The sequence below is a fragment of the Equus przewalskii genome, chromosome 8 (genome assembly GCF_037783145.1).
Source record: "Equus przewalskii isolate Varuska chromosome 8, EquPr2, whole genome shotgun sequence".
NCBI classification, from domain to species: domain Eukaryota; kingdom Metazoa; phylum Chordata; class Mammalia; order Perissodactyla; family Equidae; genus Equus; species Equus przewalskii.
This window is the reverse complement of record NC_091838.1, coordinates 31,775,043-31,799,399: the sequence shown is the minus strand read 5'-3', so window position 1 is coordinate 31,799,399 and position 24,357 is coordinate 31,775,043. Positions and strand designations below refer to the sequence as shown.

The following is a 24,357-nucleotide window of genomic DNA, read 5'->3' as shown; positions in this document are numbered from 1 at the left end:
GGACCCCAGAAGCAGAGCATGCAAACTTAACCACTCAATCAGGGGCCGGCCCCCTCTTTTTATCTTTTAATTTTACTAGTCTATTTTGTGTATTAATATTAAAGGGCATCCTTTTAGAAACCTACAAACTCCTAATTCAGATTGTTTTCAGATCTATTTCAATTCAAATAGATTCATGGTTAAGTTTAGCTATATAATTCTTCATTTGCTTTCTTTTCAGAAAAAAATGCTGTGTCTTCAGCTAAAGACACAATAAATTTGGTAATCTAATGTATTAGAGGAAGTGAAGTAGCAGAGTATCTTCACCTGATAAAAGACAAAACAAAAGGAGGCTGTCCAAGTGTCCCTTTGGTTTGTCACTGGTGTTTAACAAAGCTTTGTCCAAATATAACGTTCATTTAGAAAAGTACACCCATCATGACATAGACCACAAAGACTTTCCCCAAAATGAACACAGCTGTGTAACTACCATCCAGAGAACAACAGAAAAGACAAAACATTACTAGGACTGCAGAAGCTCCCTACTGTCATTCCCACACACCTCCTTCTCTACAAAGGTAATCACTGTTTTAACTTCTAATTATTACATATATTCCTGCTATCTGTTTTTTAATTTCTTCTAAAAGCAAAATCAAACTATGTAATTTTCAATGTTTGGGTTTTTCTTTTCCTTTTTTTTTTTTTTTTTTTTGCTAAGGAAAATTGGCCCTGAGCTAAGATCTGTTGCCAATCTTCCTCTTTTTATACTTGAGGAAGACTAACCCTGAGCTAACATCTGTGCCAATCTTCCTCCACTTTATATGTGGGTCACTTCCACCCCAGGGTGGATGAGTGGTCTAGGTGTGTACCCGGGATCTGAACCTGTGAACCCAGGCCACTGAAGCAGAGTGCACTGAACTTAACCACTATGCCATGGGGCCAGGCCCTGGGTTTTTTTGTTTTTACTCAAAATGTTTCTGAGATTCATACGTGTTGTATAGTAGTCTATTTTATCAATATTCAAGAAGTGGTTTCTCTTTTCTTTTGTTATTGGATGCTTGGGTAGTTTCTAGTGTGGAGCTATTGGAAAGGATGTTGACATGAACACTAAAGAACACGTCTGCTGGTACACATGTATGTGCATTTCTGCTGTATCTATAACTAGAAGTGGAACTGATAGCTCACAGCGGATGTGTGTGCGCAATTGTAGTAGTTTCTGCAGTAAGTTTTGAAGTGGTTTTACCTCATTTGTGAAGCGTTGTTCATCTCTTTTGCCCTATTTTTAATTGGGTTATTTGTCTTTTCTCCATTGATTTCAAACTATAGTATACCTTAGATAACTCTATTTTATAGTACAAAGGTGCAAGCTCTGCTTCTTAGGCTTACAACAAAATATTGTAATCTCCAGGGCAGTCAATATTTTGTATAAACAGAAGATGCAAAGCAGAAGCAAAGGACATTTAAAGAGTCAACACTCACAGTCACTCTAATTTCCCAAGATCTCCAAAGCTTTCTGGCTGTAGTATTTCTATTCGGTTGAAATGAATATACCTGGAAGGCACAAAATCAAATTGGTTATTTCTTGTGCTGGTGAGTAAAATGAATTGCTTGAGGAGTTAGCAATAGCTTCAGTTGAAATCCAACTCTGAGGTATTTCAAGTCTCTTCTGCTCTTCACTGTCTTGGGTCTAAAAAACTGATGTTCCAACGGGGAACTGGAAGCCCCCCAGAAGTGGTGACTTGATGTTGCCCCTTTTCTTAGGCAGCACTCTTGAGTAAAACGATGCTAAGTGTTTGGTGAAGTTACTCTTCTATTCACCAAAACTTTTAAAGCAAGTGAATCTAGAATAATAATTAAGATTGGAATCATAATAAAACACATTACAAGTGACCACATGCTTATTTACATTTCAGAATAGAGAGAATTTTCCTGTCTAGAGAAGACTAAGAATGATATATTTGACATAATGTGATGAATATTTGAAATGAATTAACGATAGTGCCAGGGGATACATGAGAAGTAATGTGTCTTGTTTTAATCTCTCTATAACTAGACCTTTTCAGTCCTCAGTATCCCACTATGCAATTTACCCAGTAGGTATTTCCAAAGCTGCCATTTTAGAAAGGCTTCTTTTGAAGTAACAAGAAGAACAGCTGAAGAGAGAAAGGTTTACATTTTCCTCAGAAATCCTGTGATGAAATGGAGAAGAATGCCTTCAAAGCAGAGAGCTGAGCGGAGCAAAGCTTAGATCCACTGGTAAGGCTGCATACTTCTCCTCAAAACTTTAAACATCCACCCTGCGTCTGACTTCCAGACAGGGCTTTCCAAATCATCGAAATGAAACCAACAGCGCTGGACAGCAGTCTGCAGTGAGCTGCCTTCGGAAAGCACCTCGAACCCAAAAGTCACCATGAAAAGGAACAAACAATGTCTCACACTGAATTCCGTCCATATGGAAGGACACAGTAAATTGCGCTTGACTCAGTCAACAGGAAGTTTTTTGACGGGAGTGAGGACACACAAAAAGGGAAGATTTATATTTTATATGCTTATATAAAATAGATTTATTTAATCACAATTAGAAATGCTCTTGAAAGAAGAAAATAAAAAGATTTAAGGAAAAGAAACACCTATACTTTATTCATAGGTTTCTTTCTTATAAAATCGTTATTATAGGTCCAACACGTCAGACATCTAATGCAAAAGCATAATAATTACAATAGAATGAAAAAAAATGTAGTTGGAAAGGAGCAAGAATTTCAAACTGCCTTAGGTTGGCTCTTAAAGTCAGTGCTGCATCTTCCCACCCTCTGAAATTTAGCATCCTGGTGGGGGTCACAAGCATTCCTCCTAAGGGTTCCACTTATGACAAAAGCTACAACAGTGACACTGTATAAGACCCTGCAATAATTGCTTTAGCGTTTGCATAAAGCAACTTCATCTTTGTTGCTTTAAATTACTCACACTGACTCACACATACACACACTGCCCTCTACAAAACCATTACCTCTGTAATTGGTCCAGTACGTAATGAAGGAGGTAGAGCCTGGAAGAGTTAAAGAAAGAAGAGAAGGGGACGGGGTGAAGAGGAGGACTGGGTGCTGGACGCAGGAGGGGAGAGAGAGAAGCTTCAGTGACTGGGGTGAAGAACAATTTGGAAAGAGGTCTATTACAGAATTTTTTTCCAAGTGAAATGTATTGCATCGTTGGACTCCATGCTTACTAATGTAGAGTACAAATAGACAGTTTATGATGAATATGAGTAAGTGTTGATTAGGGCTTCAAATTTAGCATGAACTAAATAATAATAATAGTAGCAGCATGAAACCCTTATTGTTCTAAGTGTTTGACATGCATTTAGTCATTTTTAATCCTCACAACTACAATGTGAGGTAGGTTCTATGAATACTCCTATTATTTAAATCAGGAAAATGTGATACAGGGAGGTTAAGCAATTGTTCAATTTCACACGGGTTAGAAATGCTAGGACCAAGGTTCAGTTTAGGCAGATTTCTTTTATCACCTGGGCCCAACAGCCTGTCTGGTGGCAAAGAGAGGAGCCGCACACAGACTCAGCTGACAAGAGGAGCACACAGAGACAACCTGGTGAGATCTGATCTAACAATGCAGGAGCAAAACCTTTCTCAGGCTCGGAAAGGGATGCTCCACAGGGAGAAGTCAAGAGCCCAAGGCCGAAGAGCTAAGTAGCAGTAAATCCAAGCCACACATTAAGCAAGATCCATTCTCGCAATCACCACTGGAGGCTGCTTCTCATCGTGCCTGGCAGCCATTCCCCACAACATTAGTGGCATCTTCTATGGAAGGTGCAGAACTCTTAAATGAAGGAAAGTATTGCATTCCAGGTCATGGAACAGCCTAACAAGCACAAGGAAAGAGGTTACAAGCCAGGGTCTGTCGTTTAACCACTCCTAAGCCAACTTTCAGATTTTAAAAGTGAATATTTTAGTTTATGAATGAGGTGGGCCCCTGTTTTTCCTCTTTCCTACTTTTTAAACTTCTTTTGAATAATTCTTTAATTAGACTTTTCACCATAAATCAAACTGGATAAAGTTTTTCCACTGGCACTATTCTTCTTGACTTCAGCAATCAAATGCGCATCCTGCAGAGTTTGCACAGATATCTGGGTAACTAGAAAGAAGGTACCTAGAATGAAGAGAGCTTTTTGTTCAGAGGGATTCTAATATACTGATCCAACTAAAATCAGGGCCAGGAGCCAATAAAAGTGTTAAAATAACATTTTATTCAATGTCAAAGCTACTGAGATGTAAAGGACAAACCATACAATTTATTTTTTGTCAAGAGAATTTGTGGTTTGTACTCCAGAATAACTAAAGGAATTGGCAAATATTGATTTTTACATTTAAATATTTTATACTTATTAATTCATAAGAAATGCATCATCTCTTCCTGCACGCACCCACTGAGAGCCTCCTAATCACAGCCCTGTCTGCTCCCCAGTCGAGTAATGCTTCCCAAGAACACATCTCCCCGATTCCAGACTCGCCCGGGATGCCTTGCAGGTGGAATGCTTTCTGCGGGACGTCAGTCTAACAGAAATAGAATAGACAACTAGTATTTGACTTCACTACTAATAACGTGAAAAGTGCACAAAAGTAGATTTTTTTCCCAGCAGGGAAATAAGATAACCCAGAGAGTTCTGTTTGATTATAGCACAGACATCTTTAAGCTTTTGTCCATATGATTTGACAAATTTCCTAACAAAACTAAAACATATATATATATTTTATTTATTTATTTATTTATTTAAACCAGTTTAAAGCAGTCTGACGTTTTAAGTTAGGTTTCCTTGATTTACGGCCTGGGTTTAGGCCAGTGAAATAGAGGGATTTAACTTTGATTTTCACTCCCTTCTCAACTTGATAATATAGCAAGTTTATCCTCTCCTATAACGTTATTTTTACTAGGTTGTTGAAAATCTTGACATTTTCAGGCATCTATTGCAAGAAGATAAATGCGGACAATCACTTGAAAACATTTGAAATAGGTTTAAATCATTACAAGGAATTTAGACATAATGGATCTGTAGATATGTCTCCATATGTTGAAGGCAGAAAATTATCACCATTGTCATTTCATGTTTATTTAACTACAACCTTCCTAGATAATTTCATCTACACCCATGGCTTCGAATATCTCTATGCAGAAGGCTTACAAATTACCTCTCTAGATTTACCTCTAAGATCTAGATTTATACATCCAAACAACTTAAATATCCTCTAGATCTCACAAGGTACCTCAAACCCAACATGTGTGAAACCCCATTCATAGTCTTCCTCCACCACACCTGGTCTCCTCTGCCGTTGCTTGTCTCAATTAATGGAACCACCATATATCAATTTGTGCAAGTCAGAAAAAGAGCATTGACAATGCCTCTCTCACTCCCTGGATCCCACCCAACTCCAATTCTTTTGATTTTGCCTTCTAAATATCTCTTGAATTTGTTCCATTCTCCTTTAGTCAACTACTTCCACACTAGACCAAGCTATGCCCTCAGATATGGTAATACAAGAACTATTCAACTGGCCTTGCCACATCCTCCCTATATAAACACTTCTTGAAACTCTTAAATGCTTCCAGTTTTTATAAGCATAAAGAGAAAGTTCTTTAACAGAGCCCAAGTCCCTTCATGACCCTGGATGAGAACATTTTCCCAGTCTCCCCTTTTACCCTGCTCTTCTTCACCATCTCAACCCCAGTGCTCTTGCCTTCTCCCAGTTTCTCATATTTGCCACACCCCTGCCCACAGAGGTCGTTGCACAACCATCTTTTCAGCCTGATAACCTTTCTCTCCTCATTTTGCTTGGTGAATTCCTACTTGTTTTTAGATCTCAACTGCATTATTTTCCCCAGAAAGCCTTCCCCAAGCTCCTTGTCAAATCCCTGGCTCTCCAAGCACTGGACAGTTTCCATTTTATATTAGGTTGAGTGACTCTTTGATCTATGTCTATCTTCCCCAACTAGACTTTAAAACTCAATGAAGACACAGACTCTATGGGCTTTCAGCTCATTTCCACATCCCCAGCGTCCTAGCACAGGCCTTACAGACACATTCTCAACGTACAGTTGATCACTGAAAGAATGAAGGGCCAGCCAGTGTTTTACACAAGCATTGCCTTTGCAAATATGAGGCTAAAACATTAAACTCTTAGCACATTCTAAGGTATAAAACAAAAAATGGGCTTATGAGCCTTAATAAAAACTTTCTCAATTAATATTGACTCAACACCATTTAAGGCATCATATTTCCTGAGGAAGAACCATGCCAAATTTTGACATAGCCTGAATTTTGTGAGATCTGTAATAATGTTGGTTTAATTGTATGTTCTAAACATACAATTTGCTAGAGGACATCTAGAAAATTCTCTCTGGGGCTTTCTGAGTTAATCTCATTCCAAAGATATGTTTTAGAATCACAAATTTTCGTGAGCATTGACAACACATGTGACAGCTCTTACTTAAGTAAATGTTTACTTATACAACCACCTCCCAGATGTTAGGCCACCAAAATGAGAACAAAAATCTTCCCAAGCTCTCTAAAACATGCAGAGTAGGAACATGTGGCCAGAGAATTACAACTAAAATAATAGAGAAAGAATGACTCTCAGGGTGAAAAGTTTCTAGTACTGATTTAGCCTTTAGCATGAACTCAATAAGCCACATAAAAACAAATCCACTGTGCTGCACCATCACCGTGGCAACCCCACTCTAACTCAAGAGCAGAGATAGGGAGAAGAACACTATATTTATCTGTACGTAACTGCACAATCAAAAAAGAATATAAGTTGAATGTTCTCAACCTTTTTGCAAAAAGGAGCTACTTTTTATTTCCTCAAAATCTTTGAGATTCTAAAGAAAAAGGAGCAGCTCTGCTGTAGAGAAGTTGACATGTGTGTGTGTCTGTGCATATAATTTTGCATGTGCCTATGTAAAATATAAGCTAAGGAAATATGAACTGAAAGCATGCAGCTGAAGAGATGTTTAAAACAAGACCTCAAGAATCCTAGCACATGAGACAGATCTCAGAGAAGGAGCACTGAGGTGACTCCAAATCCACCAGACAATTTTTACATGCTGGATGCATCATTGTGACTCCAACTTTCCATATAATTCGGATGAGGTTAAAATATGCATTTTCCAGCTTCAGCACACAATAGCAAGTAAAAATATTCTGTTAGAGCAATAAATTATTCATACAGTTTAGGAGTTAATTAAGTATCTGAATAGAGATCTTTATTTCAGAGCACAGGAAATTATTTTAACTGATTTTAGAAGAAAAATTGCCTGAATTACCATAATCCATTAGGTTCAAGAGAAAAGCTTCTTAGTATCTTATTTTCATGCTGTGTTGAAGTCAATAACAATGTATTCTACCAAAATCTATTATACAATGGGTTATATTTATTCTTAAATAGTTAAAACCAGTTAAAAATCATATTATACAAGCTTGACTCTTCAAGAAGTTATTTCAATCCTAAATCACAACAGCTATGGAGAAAGTCATGTTTCTAAAAACAATTTAGCTACAGTCCCATTGAAAGTTATGAAAAGTTTTTCACTTTCTTATTTCAAGTCTCTATTTTTTTTGCCTGAACTAATAGCTATAAATGGACCATCTAAACCAACTTTCATCTTTCCAATCTACTATATTGGATTATCTGATAACTCTTGCAAAAAAAGTGCCGATTATACCAGCCCTTTAGGATCAGTAATGTCTCCCCACTGGCTTCAGCTGGAATTCAAGGTTCCCCAAGATCTAGTGCCAACTTGAGACCCTCCTCCTCCCTCATGAGTCTAATCATCCTCTATCCAAATTTCTATGTACCTATTTATGAATCTCTACCTTTTTTCTTTTTCACAGTGTCTAATATTTAAAATGTTTTCTCAGAGTGATGTCAGCATCATGGCAGAGTGAGTTGTTCCCTTTGTCTCTCCTCTCTAAGTTACAACTAAATGGACATTCATTAACCAACAGCGGATTCCCTACATAGCACTATAGGACACCTGAGAGATCCACACAGCCATACATCTGTAGGTGGACCAGATCCCCAGGAAGGAAGAGAACTAGGTAAGCGCACCCTTCCCTCTCCCCAGGAGCAGTGATCCAGCTCGTGGGTCCTCACACAGCAGTTGGTGCAATTATAAGAGGAGGCAGGGGCAGCATGGCCTGTGCTCAATATCTGCAAATCAATCAATGTGATACACCACATTAAAAAAATGAGAAATAAAAACGACATGATCAGGGCCAGCCTGGTGGCACAGTGGTTAAGTCTGCACATTCTGCTTCTTGGCGGCCCGGGGTTTGCTGGTTTGGATCCTGGGGGAAAACACGACACCGCTGTGGTAAGTGTCCCATGTATAAAATAGAAGAAGATGGGCATGGATGTTAGCTCAGGGCCAGTCTTCCTCAGCAAAAAGAGGAAAATTGGCAGTAGCTCAGGGCTACTCTTCCTCAAAAAAAAAAAAAAGAAAAGAAAACAACCGCCACATGATCACCTCAACAGGTGCAGAAAAAGCATTTGACCAGATCCAACATCCATTTATGATAAAAATTCTCAGTAAAATGAGTGTAGAAGGAAAGTACATCAACTTTATGTGACAAACCAACAGCCAACATCATACTCAACAGGGAAAAACTGAAAACCATTCCTCTGAGAACAGGAACGTGACCAGGATGCCCACTCTCATCACTCCTATTCAACACACTACTGGAGATTTCGACCAGAGAAGTTAGGCAAGAAGAAGAAATAAAAGGCATCCAAATTGGAAAGGATGCAGTAAAACTCTCCCTGTTTGCAGATGACATGATTCTAAATATAGAAACCCCTAAAGAATCCACCAGAAAACTATTAGAAATAATAAACAACTATAGTAAAGTTGTAGGGTACAAAATCAGCTTACAAAAATCAGTAGCATTTCTACAAACCAATAACAAGCTAGCAGAAAGAGAACCCAAGAATACAATGCCATTTACAGTCACAACAAAAAGAACAAAATATCTAGGAATAAACTTAACCAAGGAGGTGAAAGATCTATACACTGAAAACTATAAGACATTATTGAAAGAAATTGAGGATGACATAAAGAAATGGAAAGATATTACATGCTCTTAGATTGGAAGAATAAACATGGTTAAAATGTCCATATTACTGAAAGCAATCTGTGAATTCAATGCAATCTCAATCAGAATCCCAATGACATTCTTCACAGAAATAGAACAAAGAATCCTAAAATTTGTGTGGAACAACAAAAGACCTCAGATAGCCAAAGAAATCCTGAGAAAAAAGAACAAGCTGGACACATCAGACTCCCTGACTTCAAAATATACTACAAAGCTATAGTAAGCAAAACAGCATGGTACTGGCATAAAAACAGACATGCAGGTCAATGGAACAGAATTGAAAGCCCAGAAATAAAACCTCACATCTGTGGACAGCAGACCTTCAAGAAAGGAGCCAAGAACACACAATGGAGAAAGGAAAGTCTCTTCAATAAATGTTATTGGGAAAACTGGTCAGCCACATGCAAAAGAATAAAAGTACACCATTATCTTACACCACACACAAAAGTGAACTCAAAAAGAATTAAAGACTTGAATGTAAGACCTGAAACCATAAAACTCCTAGAAGAAAATATAGGCAGTACACTCTTTGACGCCAGTCTTATCAGCATTTTTTCAAATATCATGTCTACTCAGGCAAGGAAAACAAAAGAAAAAATAAATAAATGGGTCTACATCAGACTAAAATACTTGTGCAAGGCAAAGGAAACCATGAACAAAATGAAAAGACAACCCACCAACTGGGAGAAAATATTTGCAAATCATATATCTGACAAGGGGTTAATTTCCAAAATATATAAAGAACTCATACAACTCAACAACAAAAAAACAAACAACCCAATCAAAAAGTGGGCAGAGGATATGAACAGATATTTTTCCAAAGAAAATATACAGATGGCAAACAGGCACGTGAAAAGATGTTCAACATTACTAATTATCAGGGAAATGCAAATCAAAACTACAATGAGACTTTACCTCACACCCTTCAGAATGGCTATAATTAACAAGACAACAGACAGTAAATGTTGGAGAGGATGTGGAGAAAAGGGAACCTTCACACACTGGTGGCAGGAATGCAAAGTGATGCAGCCACCATGGACAACAGTATGGAGCTTTATCAAAAAATTAAAAATAGAAATACCATATGATCCAGCTATCCCATTACTTTGTATTTATCCAAAGAACATGAAATCAACAAGACAAAGAGATCTATGTACCCTTATGTTCATTGCAGCATTATTCACATTAGCCAAGATGTGGAAGCAACCCAAGCGCCCATCAATGGATGAAAGGATAAAGAAGATGTGGTATATATATACAATGGAATACTACTCAGCCATTAAAAAAGACAAAGTCATCCCATTTACAACAGGATGGACCTTGAGGGTATTATGTCAAATGAAATAAGCCAGACAGAGAAAGACAAACACCATATATGATTTCATTCATATGTGGAAGACAAATGAACACATGAGTGAAGAGAACAGATTAGAGGTTACCAGAGGGGACAGAGGTGGAGAGGTGGGTGAAAGGCACAAAGGGGCACACATGTATGGTGATGGACAAAAACTAGACTATTGATGGTGAGCACAATGCAGTCTATACAGAAACTGATGTATAATAATGTACACCTGAGATTGTACAATGTTATAAACCAATATGATCTCCATAAAATAATTTTTAAAAACAAAAATTAAAAAAATAAAATGTTTTCTCATCCATTTGGGCTCAATTCAAATGGTACTTTCTCCGTTAAGGACTCAATGATTGCTCACGTCAAAAGTAACTTGACTCCTCTGTGATCCTTTAGCATATTAAAACATTAATAAGCTCTACTGGTGCCTATGAAGTGTAAGACAAGATCCTTGACCTTCTCAGATATTAGAATCTAGCAAGAGGTAAAAGACAAGAAATCAATCACCACAGTATAATAGGATATGTATTATGATAATGGTATACAAGGAATACCATGAGAATATAAAGATATAAATCAGATTTAAAGATAAAGAAAGGTTGTGCAGAGGATAGGATTCTTTAGCTAATTTTTATGGAAAAGCTGTACTTTCTAGGTACAAAAGAGAAAAGACAGTTTAGGAAGTGCGAAGACAAGCATATGTGAAGCACGGAGTCATGAAAGCGCGTGACTCTTATAAAATGGCTGGCTGGACAGAGGCATAAGTGCCTGCAAAGCTTTGGAGAGACAGAGCTAGGCAGGAACCACATCACACACTTTCTTCATGCTCAACAAGGAAGTTTGAACTTTAACCTGAAAGTTATCATGACACATTACAAAATTTAAAGAAATGGAATCTCTTAATGAAATTTTCATTTTAAAAACACTACTACGGTAGCAATTTGAACAAAAGACTGAAAGTTAACTAGACGGAGAGAGAGACGAGCTAGATTAGTGGTTTCCTGGGTTGGGTGGTTCTGCCCACTCCAGGGGATATTTGGCAATGTGTGGAGATGTTCTTGTTTGTCACAACTGGAGATGGTGGTGCTATAGGTATCTAGGGGGAAGAGCCCAGGGATGTTGTTGAACATCCTGTGATGCACAGCACAGCTCCCATAACCTTACTTGTTCCAACCTGTCAACAGTGCCAAAGTTGCAAAATACTAAGCTAGAGCTTGGTTTAATTTTTAAGTAGAGAAGAGCCGTGGTGACTTTGGCTGCTGTGTGGAGCATAGATTCAAGGGCTGCAAGAATGGAAAAGCTACTTCAAAGCCCAGGAAAAACAAAATGATGGGAAGCAATTAAAAGGGTGCCAGAGAAGAAGAGGAAAGAATTAATAGAAAGGAATTGAGGAAGAACCTGCAGAGGAGTGAAGGGATTGGATGGTATCAAATGCACAACTGGAAGACATCACTTTAAACAGGATGTAAGAAAGTGTCCCAGTGAAACAGGCTGGACCAACCCATGTCTCTTGGTGGGCAGGAAAGCTAGTGAGATGTCTATTAACTTTTGCCCTCAATTTTCTCCTTAAGGGAAAAGGCAAAGTCAACTGTGAAATGTATGAAATAAGGACAAAAGATCACATTTTGAATTGTCACTACAGCAAGCAAGATAGGGAGTTCAGCTCATTTTTATTTTCACTGCTAAGTCTGGTGACAATTTTTAGTCCTTTCCTAATTTGACTTTTCAACATTTGAGCCTGTTCGTAACTCCTTCCTCCTCAATACACTTTTTTCACTGGTTGCTTTCCTACCTAAACAGCCACTCTTTCTCAGATGCCAACCTCTTGTGCTGAATGCACAGGAGTCAGTCCTGAGGTTTCTCCCCATTTCTCTCCACACTCAATGCCATCCAGTCTAGTGACTGTAAACACTTTCTGTAGGCCCGTGACACTCAAATTGCAGAGCCAGCCCAGACCGCTCTCTCACACTCCAGACTCCCATGTGCCACTGCCTATTCCTCAAGTTCACCTGGCTGTCTGGTAGACACCTGAAACTTACCATTTGCAAGTTTGCAATCTTGATTATCCCCCTCATAACCCATCCTGCACACAGCCTCCCTTGTCTCAGCTGATGACACTTCCTTCTAGTTGCTTGGGCCAAAAATCTTGATAACATCCTTGACTTCTTTCTTTTTCCAACATCCTACATTGAAGTGGTTAGTTTCAAAATATCCAGAATGTACACCCATGCAAAACCTATACTGCTGCCTCCCTGGCCAGAGGCACCACCCTCTCTGACTTAGTTTACACCACAGGCCTCTAACTACTCCCTTACCCTCCTTGCCTGGTCTCAGACTACTGTCAACACAGAAATCAGAAGGCAGAAAATGCAGAACTCATAGTGATCTTTTTAAAACCTGTCAGATCAATCCTGTCATCTCTTTCTTCAAACCCACACTGTTCACTCAGAACAAAAAGCAAATTGCTCACAATAACACAAAGCAAACCCACTCCTCTGGTCTACAAGGTCCTGTGCTAACCGAGCCTGTCTCTTTGCTCTGGCCACAACAGTGTCCAAACTGCTCCTCTAACATGCCAGTCACACTCCTCACATATGGTGTTTGTAATGGCTGCCGCTCTGCCTGCTATGTGCACCCCCCATACACATGCCTATTACCCCCCACTCCACTTGAAGTCTTGGCTCAAATGCCCCTGCTCAGGGAGGCCTCCTCTGACCCTTCCTGTTTCAAATTGCAGCCACATTCCCACTTCTCCCCTAAACCCCCTCTGTTCCCTGTTTCTGCTCATCTGTATAAATATATTTGTAAATCTTTGCCACAGACTTACATAATTCTATACAATATCTTATTATTATTATTTTGCTGAGGAAGATTCACCCTGAGCTAACATCCATGCAAATCTTCCTCTATTTTTCAGTATGTGGACCGCCAGCACAGGATGGATGCTAAGAGAGTGGTGTAGACCTGCACCCAGGCACTGAACCAGGGCCACTGAAGTGGAGCACATGGAACTTAATCACTAGGCCTCCGGCGCTGGCCCTCTTATTTATTATTTATTATTTTTCTTGCTTGTCTTCCCTCATAGAATGTCTTCCCTGATGGATCGGTACATGTTTTAGGGAGTAATTAAAAGGTTTGAGGGTTAGGGAATTGATATTATCAGTGCTGCAATTTAGGGGCACAATCTGGCCAAAGGCAGGATAATGGAACAGAACAAGGGATGACCCAGCCAGGAGGCTTCTGTAGTGGTGTAGGAAAGAAGAAATGAGAGCCTGGGATGAAGTGGCAGCGAGGGTAATGTGATGCAAGGACAATCCAAGAAGAAATACACCAGGCAGCACAGGCCTTTTGCAGGGACAGGATGGTGCAATGGAAAAAGCTTTGGGCACAGGAACCTGCACTCATCTTCTTGCTTGACCCCTTACTCACTATGTGATGCTGGGAAAATCACTCAGCTTTCTGCAAGATGGGGTTAATGATGCCTCATTTCAGGGTGGTTGAGGACTTGAGATCACATTTAAAAATCACCTAGCACCATTTAATTGGAAGTAGGGGGAGAGGAGGCTCAGGAATCCACATGGTTTAGAACTTTACACAGGGGCTTGAAGTAGAGATTCTCTGCCCAAGGCCTACCACCCATATTCCTCTCTCTCAAACGACATACATGAGGATCAAGAGGCAATTGAGAAGCAGTTATTAATGTGTACCAGCATTCTATGACTCCCAAGGTAGAGTTTTTGGTGAAAAACTGGAATGCACAACTTGGTTTAATGTTGAGGCCAAAGCAATGCCTCCTGACTGCTTCCAAATCTAAACTGTAGGCTCTTCCCTCTCAAGTTTACTTTCAGAAATATGCCTGGGACTGGAAGGCACATTCCAGAGCCACTTAGCAACAAGGTTGCATGGTGGAAGCCTGCAGGCCAGCCACAGACAGCGCAGAAAGCTTGGCTGGCCCTGCATCACCATGGGTCACCACAGAGCGACACTGGTCCAGGAATATCAATCACCAACCTGTCAAATTCACTCCTCCCCTTTCTGTGGGGAGGTGCCAAGGAAAGGGGAGAAATGGCCCTGTCATGGATACAGCAAGCTTGAGAAGAAATGTTAGACAAACAGGAAAAGAGGAAAAAGTAAATATTCCCCTTCCCCAGTGTACTGTATTTGTTATATTTCTTCCAAGCCCTGAACTCTACTGTCCCCAACACCTAGTCAAGATACTTGCTAGAATACTTTAGTTGAGCTTAAAAACAAGAGAATAACTGCATGGTCTCACACTTCCTTCATGCACCATAATTTCATGACATTGTCACAGTGGACAATATTCATCAGGTCAGATGGCTCCTCCTAGATCATTTCCATAAAATCTCCTGAATGGGGTGTTACACACAATTTTACATCTACGAAAACTTTGAAAATGGAAAAAGTATAGAGTGTTTCAGATAAAAGCAGCATAATGTGGAAATTTCAGAGCTCATGCTGCGAAGAAAAGAGTTTGCAACAAAGTTAGACCCAGTAAAGGGAAGAAATATGCTGAAGAGCAAAGACTAAACCACTTGATTGTGTGAAGACAAAAGTAAGAAATGAACTTGATATGCTGTGCCCTGCGGGATTTCTAGGAAATAAGATGACATAGACAGAAGTCGGACAGGAAGGACCAAAATCAAAAAGGAGGAAATAATCCAGTATGTCCTTGTCTTGGCCATAAAGTGTAGATTTGTTTGTGAGAGTAATATACAAAAAGGAAGATGTGTGGGATTCTAAGGAGATAAATGGTGTCTTGAGAGGGCACATGCCTACATGCTATAGGAAGACCCACCTATCTTTCTGCCTCCAGCATCTCATACAAATATAATCAATTTTATGTAAGAATTAGGAAGTTGAGATTTTTTCAAACAAAATGGACTCTGACTAGCAGGTATGTTAAGAATCTGGATCCAAGAGGAGAATTAACAGGTGATAGGCGAGGTAAGATAGCTATTAATGTAGACTGATGTCTGAAGGGGGCTCCTAGCCAAGTGAGGTCCTCTGCTTCCAGGCTAGTCCTTGGCATGAAGGGTCAGATTAGTTGCAAGAAGATTCTGAAGATGGAAAGCAGTGAGGAAAGCACGAGAGGCCAGCATTTCATGTGGCCCAGCCTGTGCCTTATGCTTGAGCCCCACAGGCAATGGGACTATGAACTGTCTTCCTTGGTGAAAGTCACTTCAGAAACTGAGCTGGGTCTAACCTGAAAGTGAAGTGGAGGGACCACATCTGAGTAACTGGGGGAGTGAGTCAAGCTGGACAAAGAACCAGAAAAACCTTTAGTTCACACACCAATATGACCTTACAGCTTCCGTTTTATAACTAAAGACAAACACGGCATTTAACTACTATATCAATAACAAAACTTTTCAAAAAGAAACAAAAGGAAGCTATAATGAAAGTTACTCAAAAGCCAATAAAGGTCAGTAGATGCACAATATTTAAAAATTTACTATGAATTTCCTGTTTGTTCACAATAAATGAGAGAATAACATACTATGGATTATTGTTTGTCTGCATGTATGCCTGCCTCCTTTTGTTTTAAATTGGCCTAGGAAACTCAAATTCACTCTCTAAATACGTACATTGTAAAAGTTAGATTTAAGTTTGCTCCGCAAAATTCTTATTAACTCTAAAGTTTCATTATTCTCTAAATGTTCTGGGCTGGAACACACTCTCAATTGAACCCATAAATCCAATTTCTGGACATGCTTGGTTGCCATCTGAGGATTTATACCACAGAGTGACTAGAAATGTCTTTGACCGAAGCTTCCCATAAGCTAACATTATTTTCTCTACGCTCATAACTATGGTTTTATTTTATATTTCATTACCGGATTTAAGCCACATAAAGATTACAGGAGGCCTTTCAACCATGAATGGACCAGGTGCAATAATTGAAGAACACAGGGCTGTATTCGTCACTGAGGAAGTTTATTGCTGTTTGAAATCCTGGGTATATTAGTTTTGCATTGAGAATAAATTGCTTCTATCTCAGTTGGAAGCATAAGAGATAAATGAATAGTAGATAAGCTTTTAATATGTAGAAGATAGAATAGTAAAACATATGAAGGCAAAATCACAATAATCATATGAAATAGTTAATAATAAAATTTCAAAAAGGACAATTGTTCAGTCAACAAATGTGACATATTTCCAAATTATGATTCTTATTCCTTTCCTTTTAAGCCATTAAATTCATATTGAGTAGAAGATGTCAGATTTCTACATATGGAACATCACTGGATGAAGCTTTCCAAATGCAAAATTTAACACTCTATTAGGTAGATTTAATACCATATTATGAAAATTCACATGATTTGGTTATTGAAAGATTTATGATATAATTTGTCATACACCAACCTTCCAGGTCGCATCTTCCAATAGTACAATCTAAATTCCTTGTTTTATACAGCACTGATAAAGGAAGGTAAAATATAAATCAGTTTGGGTTGCTGAACCCCCAAAGATCCAATACTTCAAACAAATGACATCAAGTGAAATATGGCCATTTCCCACATACACTATGTCACCTTAAGTTGAGTCCAGGCAAACTGTGTAAGACCCTCCAGGTCTCTGTGGAGGACCTAGAATCCCAGAAAAGACAGTCCTGGAAAATGGAGAAAAATTATCTCCTCACACTGATCTCTCTAGAAACCAATGGTAGTGAAGAAAAGATGCATTTGTGCATAAGCCAACGTCCATTTTTTGCTTTAAATCACTATTATGTGTAAAATTCCTGTTTTGACACATACACCTTGGAGAAACATGCTTTGAGAAACACTGATCTGAAGCACCTTGACATTATCTCAGACAGAGAAATACAGAAAAAAACAAGGAAAATTGTTAGGCCTGAAATCACATCAGATGCTGAAAAGCAATGTGAAGCTGGGAGGATGCTGATGCTGCCTGCTCACCTGAGCTACGCTTCACTGTTCAGGGATTTCAGAAGATCAGTGTTGAAAAAAGCCAAGCCTGATTCCAGCTGAAGAGAGAAGCTTTCAAGGAAAAGCTTAAAGAAATGAAAGCATTCTGGTCATTAAGCTGCAGAGTTCTAAAGGGCACAGTGGAGGAGAGTTTAGACTTGAGATCAGCGAGGGAAGATCATCCAGAGAGATGGGTGTTTCCCCGGTGATGGTTCAAAGCGTGGGAGGACAGGCTGGCTAGAGCGCTACACTGTGAGGTTGCAGATGAGGAGGCAATACTGAGGGGTAGAGAACAGACCTGAGTAGAGGCAATCAGCCTTCCACTTCCTTCTAACACTGATTTTGGTGACCAGTCCTTCTGGGTCTCTTGTTCTGGCCCTCCTCATCTTCCTTACTATAACATTTGAAGTTCTTTGAAATACTTCCTTATTTCTCTTATTTGCACTCACTCCCTAAATTATCTTATCCAGTGCCATGGCTTTAAATAATATTTATACTCTGAAAACTCCTGAATTTATATCTCTAGGTCCTACAATTCTGCTGAACTCCAGCTCTATATAAGCAACTACATACTTGAAACCTTAATGTTCAGTAGACATCTCAAACTTAGCCCAAACCTGATAACTCTCTCCAATCCCTCCATCAACCAAGCCTTCTTCTGCCTCAGCTGCCTCATCCCAGATAATGGCAGCCCCATCCTTCCTAATTACTGCTATCTATAGCTCCTCACTTTTTTATATTCCATATCCAATCCATGAGTAAATCTTGTACTTGCTCCCTTTCAAACATATGGATAATCTGACCATTTCTCAACACCTCCACCACTACTACAATAGATCAAGCCACCATCATATCTCACCTAGACTGTTTTAAATTACTTTCCTGCCATTATGCCACCAGTCTATTCCCCAGTAAGTGATTCTCTAAATATATAAATCAAATCCTGTCACTCTTATATCAAAACCTTTCAATGTCTTCCCATCTCACTTTTAATAAAAGCCAAGGCACCAACCCACATATTCTTCTTTACTGGCATCAAAGCAACTCATCAGCTTTCTCGAGCCCCCTAGATCTTCTAGATAGGAGACACCAGTCCATTCTGCCCTCAAAACTGCAAGAAGCACTGAAAGACACTTTGGGCATGGTTTCTTGCCTTAGGTTTAGGAGGGATTACTTCCTGTCCCTCACCTCTGTTTACGAGGAGATCATGACACAGCTCTTTCCAGAAAAAAGTCTTCTTCAAAAATTCTTCTCCTAACCTGCACCTCCCCAATGTTTTATTCCTACTGCAGATACATATTCCTTATTTTGAAATGCTTGCATTTTGGCTGGCACTTCACCTGGGAGTGCTCCTCAGCTGTAACTTCCATTTTAAAACCGTTTACCTATGTGTTTGTTTTCACCTCTTTCTCCAACCAAGATATTGGCATCATGAGACTGGGACTTTGTTTTCTCTCACTGTTGTATCCCCAGAGAATCCAAGGGTTGTGGATCTCAGAACAGTGACTGGTGTATGGTAAGTACACCATGATGTTGGTTGAATGAATGAATGATGTTCTTTCCATTTCTCAGTTGTCTTCTCAGGAGCTAGACTGAGATTGAATGGAGTTGGTTTACTGGGCTGTGGTAGCGAGAGCCTCTGAAAATCGCCTCTACCTCAGCCCCACCACCCTGGCTTTCTCCAGGCTCCCATCTTGTTTCAGGAGGCCTTCAAATGCAGCCTCTCCTCCAGGCTCCCAGCCTTCAGTCTGCCCTGCTCCAAGTCTTCCTCCACAGCCCTAAGAAAAAGTTCGCATAAATATTCTCCACAACATGGCTCTAGTCCAAACTTTCTTAAACTCGGTCTGCAGACAAATTCTTGCGGCTCTGCAGTATAATGAGCTTGATAACACAACCCTTAGCTACGTTTTCAAAATTTTCTCAACCACTCCCTCCTTCCATCATTCCTATTCACTCCACCTTTACTGGACTAATCTCTTTCATGTTTTTTCTCATGTTACTCAAGTAACTGCCTTGTGTGAGGTGAAATTGCCCAGTTCTCTGACTGGAAAATTTCTACACAACCTTTAACACCCAATTAAAATTTCATGGTTTCTGTAGACTTTTCTCACCATTGGAGGCATAATTTGTCTTTTTATCCAATCATTGCTCTATATTCAAAATGCATTTATTGGGCACTAGCTGAATCCCTGATATGATGCTAGGAGTTGGTAATTCACAAATAAAGGCCATATGCCTTTATCCTCTAGGAACTTATAGTGTGATACTGAAAAAAGAATGTAAATTTTAAAAATGTAGTAAGGAGAGTACCACTAGAGATATGGAGAAACCCATCCAGTGATGAAGGGTAGGCGACTAGGGAACATTATGCAGAGTCTAAATTGTTTGATTCGTGTTTTGAAAGACAAAAAGGAATTTGCCTCTAAGTAAGTAGGTAGACATGGGGAAAACGACATTCCAGGTAGGGAAAACTTTCTGTCCCTCAATTCGGATGTATTCAAGGAATTGCAGGCTCCAGCTAAAGTCAGAACATGGGGAAGGAGTGGGAGTGAGGTAAACAATGTTATGGACACAACCTAATGATTCTGGAAAGTTGACTTAGAAATTAAATGCCCAGCACCAATGTTCTCAGGGCACTTTATATACACACCCATTAAACATTTAACCATTTGCAGTATAGATGTTTCTTTAGATGTTTATCTTTCCTGTCTGTGGCTATAATCCTTGAGAGTTGTGAAGAAAATGTCATCCTCATCTTTATTTTCTGTTCCTCTTTTACCTCCCTCGTGAATTTAGCACAGAGTTAGGTACAGTCCAGCCTTCCTCCCATAGGGAAAAAAGTATGCTCTCGGCAGGATCTGTGTGATTTCTGGCATGTCACTGAAATCCCCTGAGATCTAGTGCCCTTAACTGTCACAAGTGAAAATAACAAAATGAGGGTGGATAAGACAGTATTCATATAGAGAGACAGAATGCACACAGTACAGGCTGACACTTAATAATTGTGACCATCCTGATATATTTCTATTAGCTCCTCCTTTTTTCCTTACTTCACATTTTATGAAATTTTGAAGTACTCGCCTGGTTCTGGTTTTTATATTAATTAAGACATGTAATAGATTTGAAAGCCTCTAAGCAACTTTTTAAACCACTTGGATGTGAAACTTCAACTTAGAATCATAACTGAGGTACAATAAGATGCACCCTGTTCAATAATAAAACAACTGAAGGCATATAGATTCAGCCTTGGGTAGACTTTCTTTCTCTGTGTTTCTGACTCTGAGAGGATGTTATTAAAACTTTTCTGGAACAAAATTAAGCAATTTTAAAAAGAAAAAATTTTTTATTTATAAAACTCCTTCTGAGATAAATAACAGGAATACATAATTCAAATCAAAGAAATAAGTCATATTTCTTCTATTCAATTTACATAAAATATGCAAGGTGTTAAGCGGAGCTCTGTTTATGCGAATACTGCATAGCCACTTTTGATCAGAAATATAAGTTCAAGTCAACTCTAGAAAGAAGTTGATTTTCTCTTGGCCCATCGAGCAGATAAACTGGTACTTAAGCTTGAGTCTCTATGAGAATCTTAACTTTGACAAACATAAATTACAGTCTTTCTGAAAATACACTTTAATTTATATTTCTCCTTCAAAGCAAAAGGATTGATAGTCAGAAAATCCACTCTGATAAGTAAGTAGATTTTTTTTCTTGGCTCTTCATTTTGCTTTAAATTGACATCTAACCCAGTATGTTTCTAGATAAAATTAGTTCTAAAATATTAGCATTCCCTAAAGAGTACAGTATTATTCTCATTTGTCAGAATGAGATGAGAAATACAAAGAAATGATATAACTCGCCTTCAGTCATACAGTCATCTCCGTTCTTGCCGTCAGCTGCGCCGTAAATAACTCCTTGGTAGGAAAATGTTGCCAGAGCTGCTTTAACTGTTTCACAACACTAGCGATAGATAAAGCTGTATAAATTATGTAGTAAACAGACTCTCAACGCCCTAAGGAGTTAATATGCCTCTAATGCCCTCCTGCAATACAAAGCCTGACAACAAGAAGAATTACAGGTGATCAAAGCTATGCAGCTTGATATTGTGAGTTCCTATTCATCATTTATTCTGATTATCAAAAAGTCCTAATTATTTAGTTTTTATTTTGTTTTAGCATATTCTGCCCTCTTCTCTCTTTGAAGAAAAAATACGAAAATAAATAGAACAATATTAGGGAGTCGTTTCAATTCAATGTAACCTTTCATCACTAATTGTCAACCCTGGTTGAACATTATAATTGCTTGAAGAGCTTTTTTTAAAACATATGGATGTGAGGCACTAAGAGACTCTGACTTACCTGAGCTGGGCGGGACACAGTTACTGTTACTTTTCACATGTTCTCTGGGTGATTCTTATAAGAAGCTCTAGCGGAGAACCATTGCTCTAATGCAATAAAATATGATCCTGTACAATAACTGCAATTTGCTGAAATACAGTGAAGTAACTTCTGAAGCAAATGTTAATTATATAATGTACAAAGTGGTTTCATTGTGTTCAAAGTTTAAAGCCAACAATGCAGATATAATATAAATAATCATGCTCAGGGAGCTAACGCAGTCAGTTAAATACAACTTTTTCCTATCTGTTTTAGACAGACGTGACTGTGTCTTGCTCATGCTTTTTAAGACTTGGTCTAGCATCTTTGCCAAAGCATTAGATTTGCTATTTCTAAAATACTAGTGCAAAATAAAGTTCATTATACTGGCTTTGTATGGCACATCAAAGATGAGTGATAATATTATTACATGTATAATTGCTCTTTATATGTTTTATCCAGGAACAATTTTATATGAACTTGTTTTTTTGCCTAACTGATGACAAACTTTCAGCTAGCTTCAGAGGAAATCCTGAGATTAATCGCAGTCTAGTACACTGTAACTGTTGATTCCAGTTTGTGAAGATCAGCATTTAATAAATAATATATTAATGACTATATTTTTTGAGCCCTTGCAAATTAACAGCTAAAGGAAAGAGTTGTTTTTGCTCTCCACTCGCTACTCCTTTTAGTTGGGTGCAAAATCAAAAGTAACCATAATTTGGATTTTGATTAATGTTGACTTTAACAGATTGCCTCTGTTTAGTGTAGTTAGTTCCTTAATTTGTCTTCATATAACAGCAAGGCTGTATCTCTAACAAGCCTCTTAAGGTTACACAGATGTTTCTTAACAGTGTTCTTCCTTGACTTCACAGTCAGTTTATCTTGTTTTGTTATCATCATAGCCTTCTTTAACATGTTGATATTTTAAAGCACAAATAAGAAATAATGGTCAACTCTCACATTAAGTGAATAAGAGTTTCTGTGGGGTTATAGTAACCCAACATAGACTCAGCCCTGAAATTTTAATTCGCCTAGGAGTGCTTCTGGGGCTCCAGCTGGGTATATATCACTACACTTGTTTCAAAGACCGTTAGAGTCCCTGTACTTGGGGGAATCAAGACCTATGCTTGTGAAACAACCACAGTACAAGACAGCATATCATATATTCTAATCTGTGGGATACAGCTCAGGTTTTAGTTAGTTAAAAGTGACACAGATCACGATGGAATAAGTTGTCAGGAAACATGTTAAAATAATCTTGATTTATGTCTTGAGGAACTCTTATAGAGAGAGGAACATGAGAAAGAGGCGAGTGATAGGAGAACAGCATAAATCATAGCAGGAGAAAACTAACCTCACTAAAGGATTTTATGTATTATGGATAGTAAAAAGAGATGACTGACAGGTTAGATAATATAGTACCTTGAGAACGAGAGAGGAGAGAATCTGGTTTCATCCCTGTAGGTGGCATGGAACAATTTTATATTAATGAGATAGAAAGTGGCTGTAGATAAATCTGACACAGATACAAAGAATAAACTAGATAGGATAAATAATAGTGGCAGAAAAACCTGTTAGGTAGCAATTTCAGGTGTCACATAATGAAAAGAGGCATGTGTGGAGGAAGAAGGAGTGGAGAGGAAGAAAAGAACTAAAGGCTAATATAAAAGTTGAAAGAGATGGGAAATAAACGATTACTCCAGGATTTTAGTGTGATAAATTTTTATAAACACAAAAGGAAAATTTGGAATAAGAAATTGGCTTGATCATTAGGAAAGTAGAAATATTGAACTAAGATTTGATTATTCTTATTTTGAGTGGATGAGAAGAAAAACAAGCAAAAATTTCATTGTTAATTTTAATTCTAAGATTTTAGGACAAACCAAGTAAGATATAAAAATCTAGACTGGATATGTAGCATGAAGACTAATATAAAAGTGATATCTAAGTCCAAGAGTAATCAAGAATTCTTTGAAGATATGGAGAAAAAGAATAAGAGAGAAGAGAAGGAGGAAGACGAAGAGAAATTGCTAACCGTATGGAAGAGCTTAAGCTAGAATGGCAGTATGCAGCTGGACTCTGAGTTCATTAAGAAATGCAGATCAAAAGATTCATAACAACAACAAAAAATGTAATAGTTGGAAAGTGCTGAAAGGGTCAATTCTCTCAAGGAGTAAACTGAGAGATCAAAGAGTACAAACTTCCAGTTATAAGATGAATGAGACCTAATGTACAGCATGGTGACTATAGTTAATAATAATGTATTTTATACTCAAAATTTGCTAAGATGTAAATCTCAAGTGGTCTCACCACAAAAAAAAGAAATGGTAAGTATGAGAGGTGATGGATATGTTAGTTTGATTGTGGTAATCATTTCACAATGTATACATATCAAAACATCACATTGTACACCTTAAATATATACAATTTATATTTATCAAAAATAAATAAATAAAAATAAAATTTAAAGAAGAAATTAAAAGTCAGGATTCCTATCCTTACAATAAGAACAGGCTGAACAAGATGAAAATTAAT

The 24,357-nt window shown here is 38.4% G+C and overlaps 1 protein-coding gene across 1 annotated transcript in view; it reads right to left on the bottom strand.

Moving 5' to 3' along the window:
* The window catches only part of LOC139085064 (probable oxidoreductase PXDNL), a 311,563-nt gene that overhangs the window by 23,691 nt on the left and 263,515 nt on the right, over positions 1–24,357 (bottom strand). Inside the window, exon 4 of the mRNA XM_070630618.1 lies at positions 1,459–1,530. Coding sequence (XP_070486719.1) covers positions 1,461–1,530 — 70 coding nt within the window. The 3' untranslated portion in view covers positions 1,459–1,460. The remainder of the gene's footprint in view (positions 1–1,458; positions 1,531–24,357) is intronic.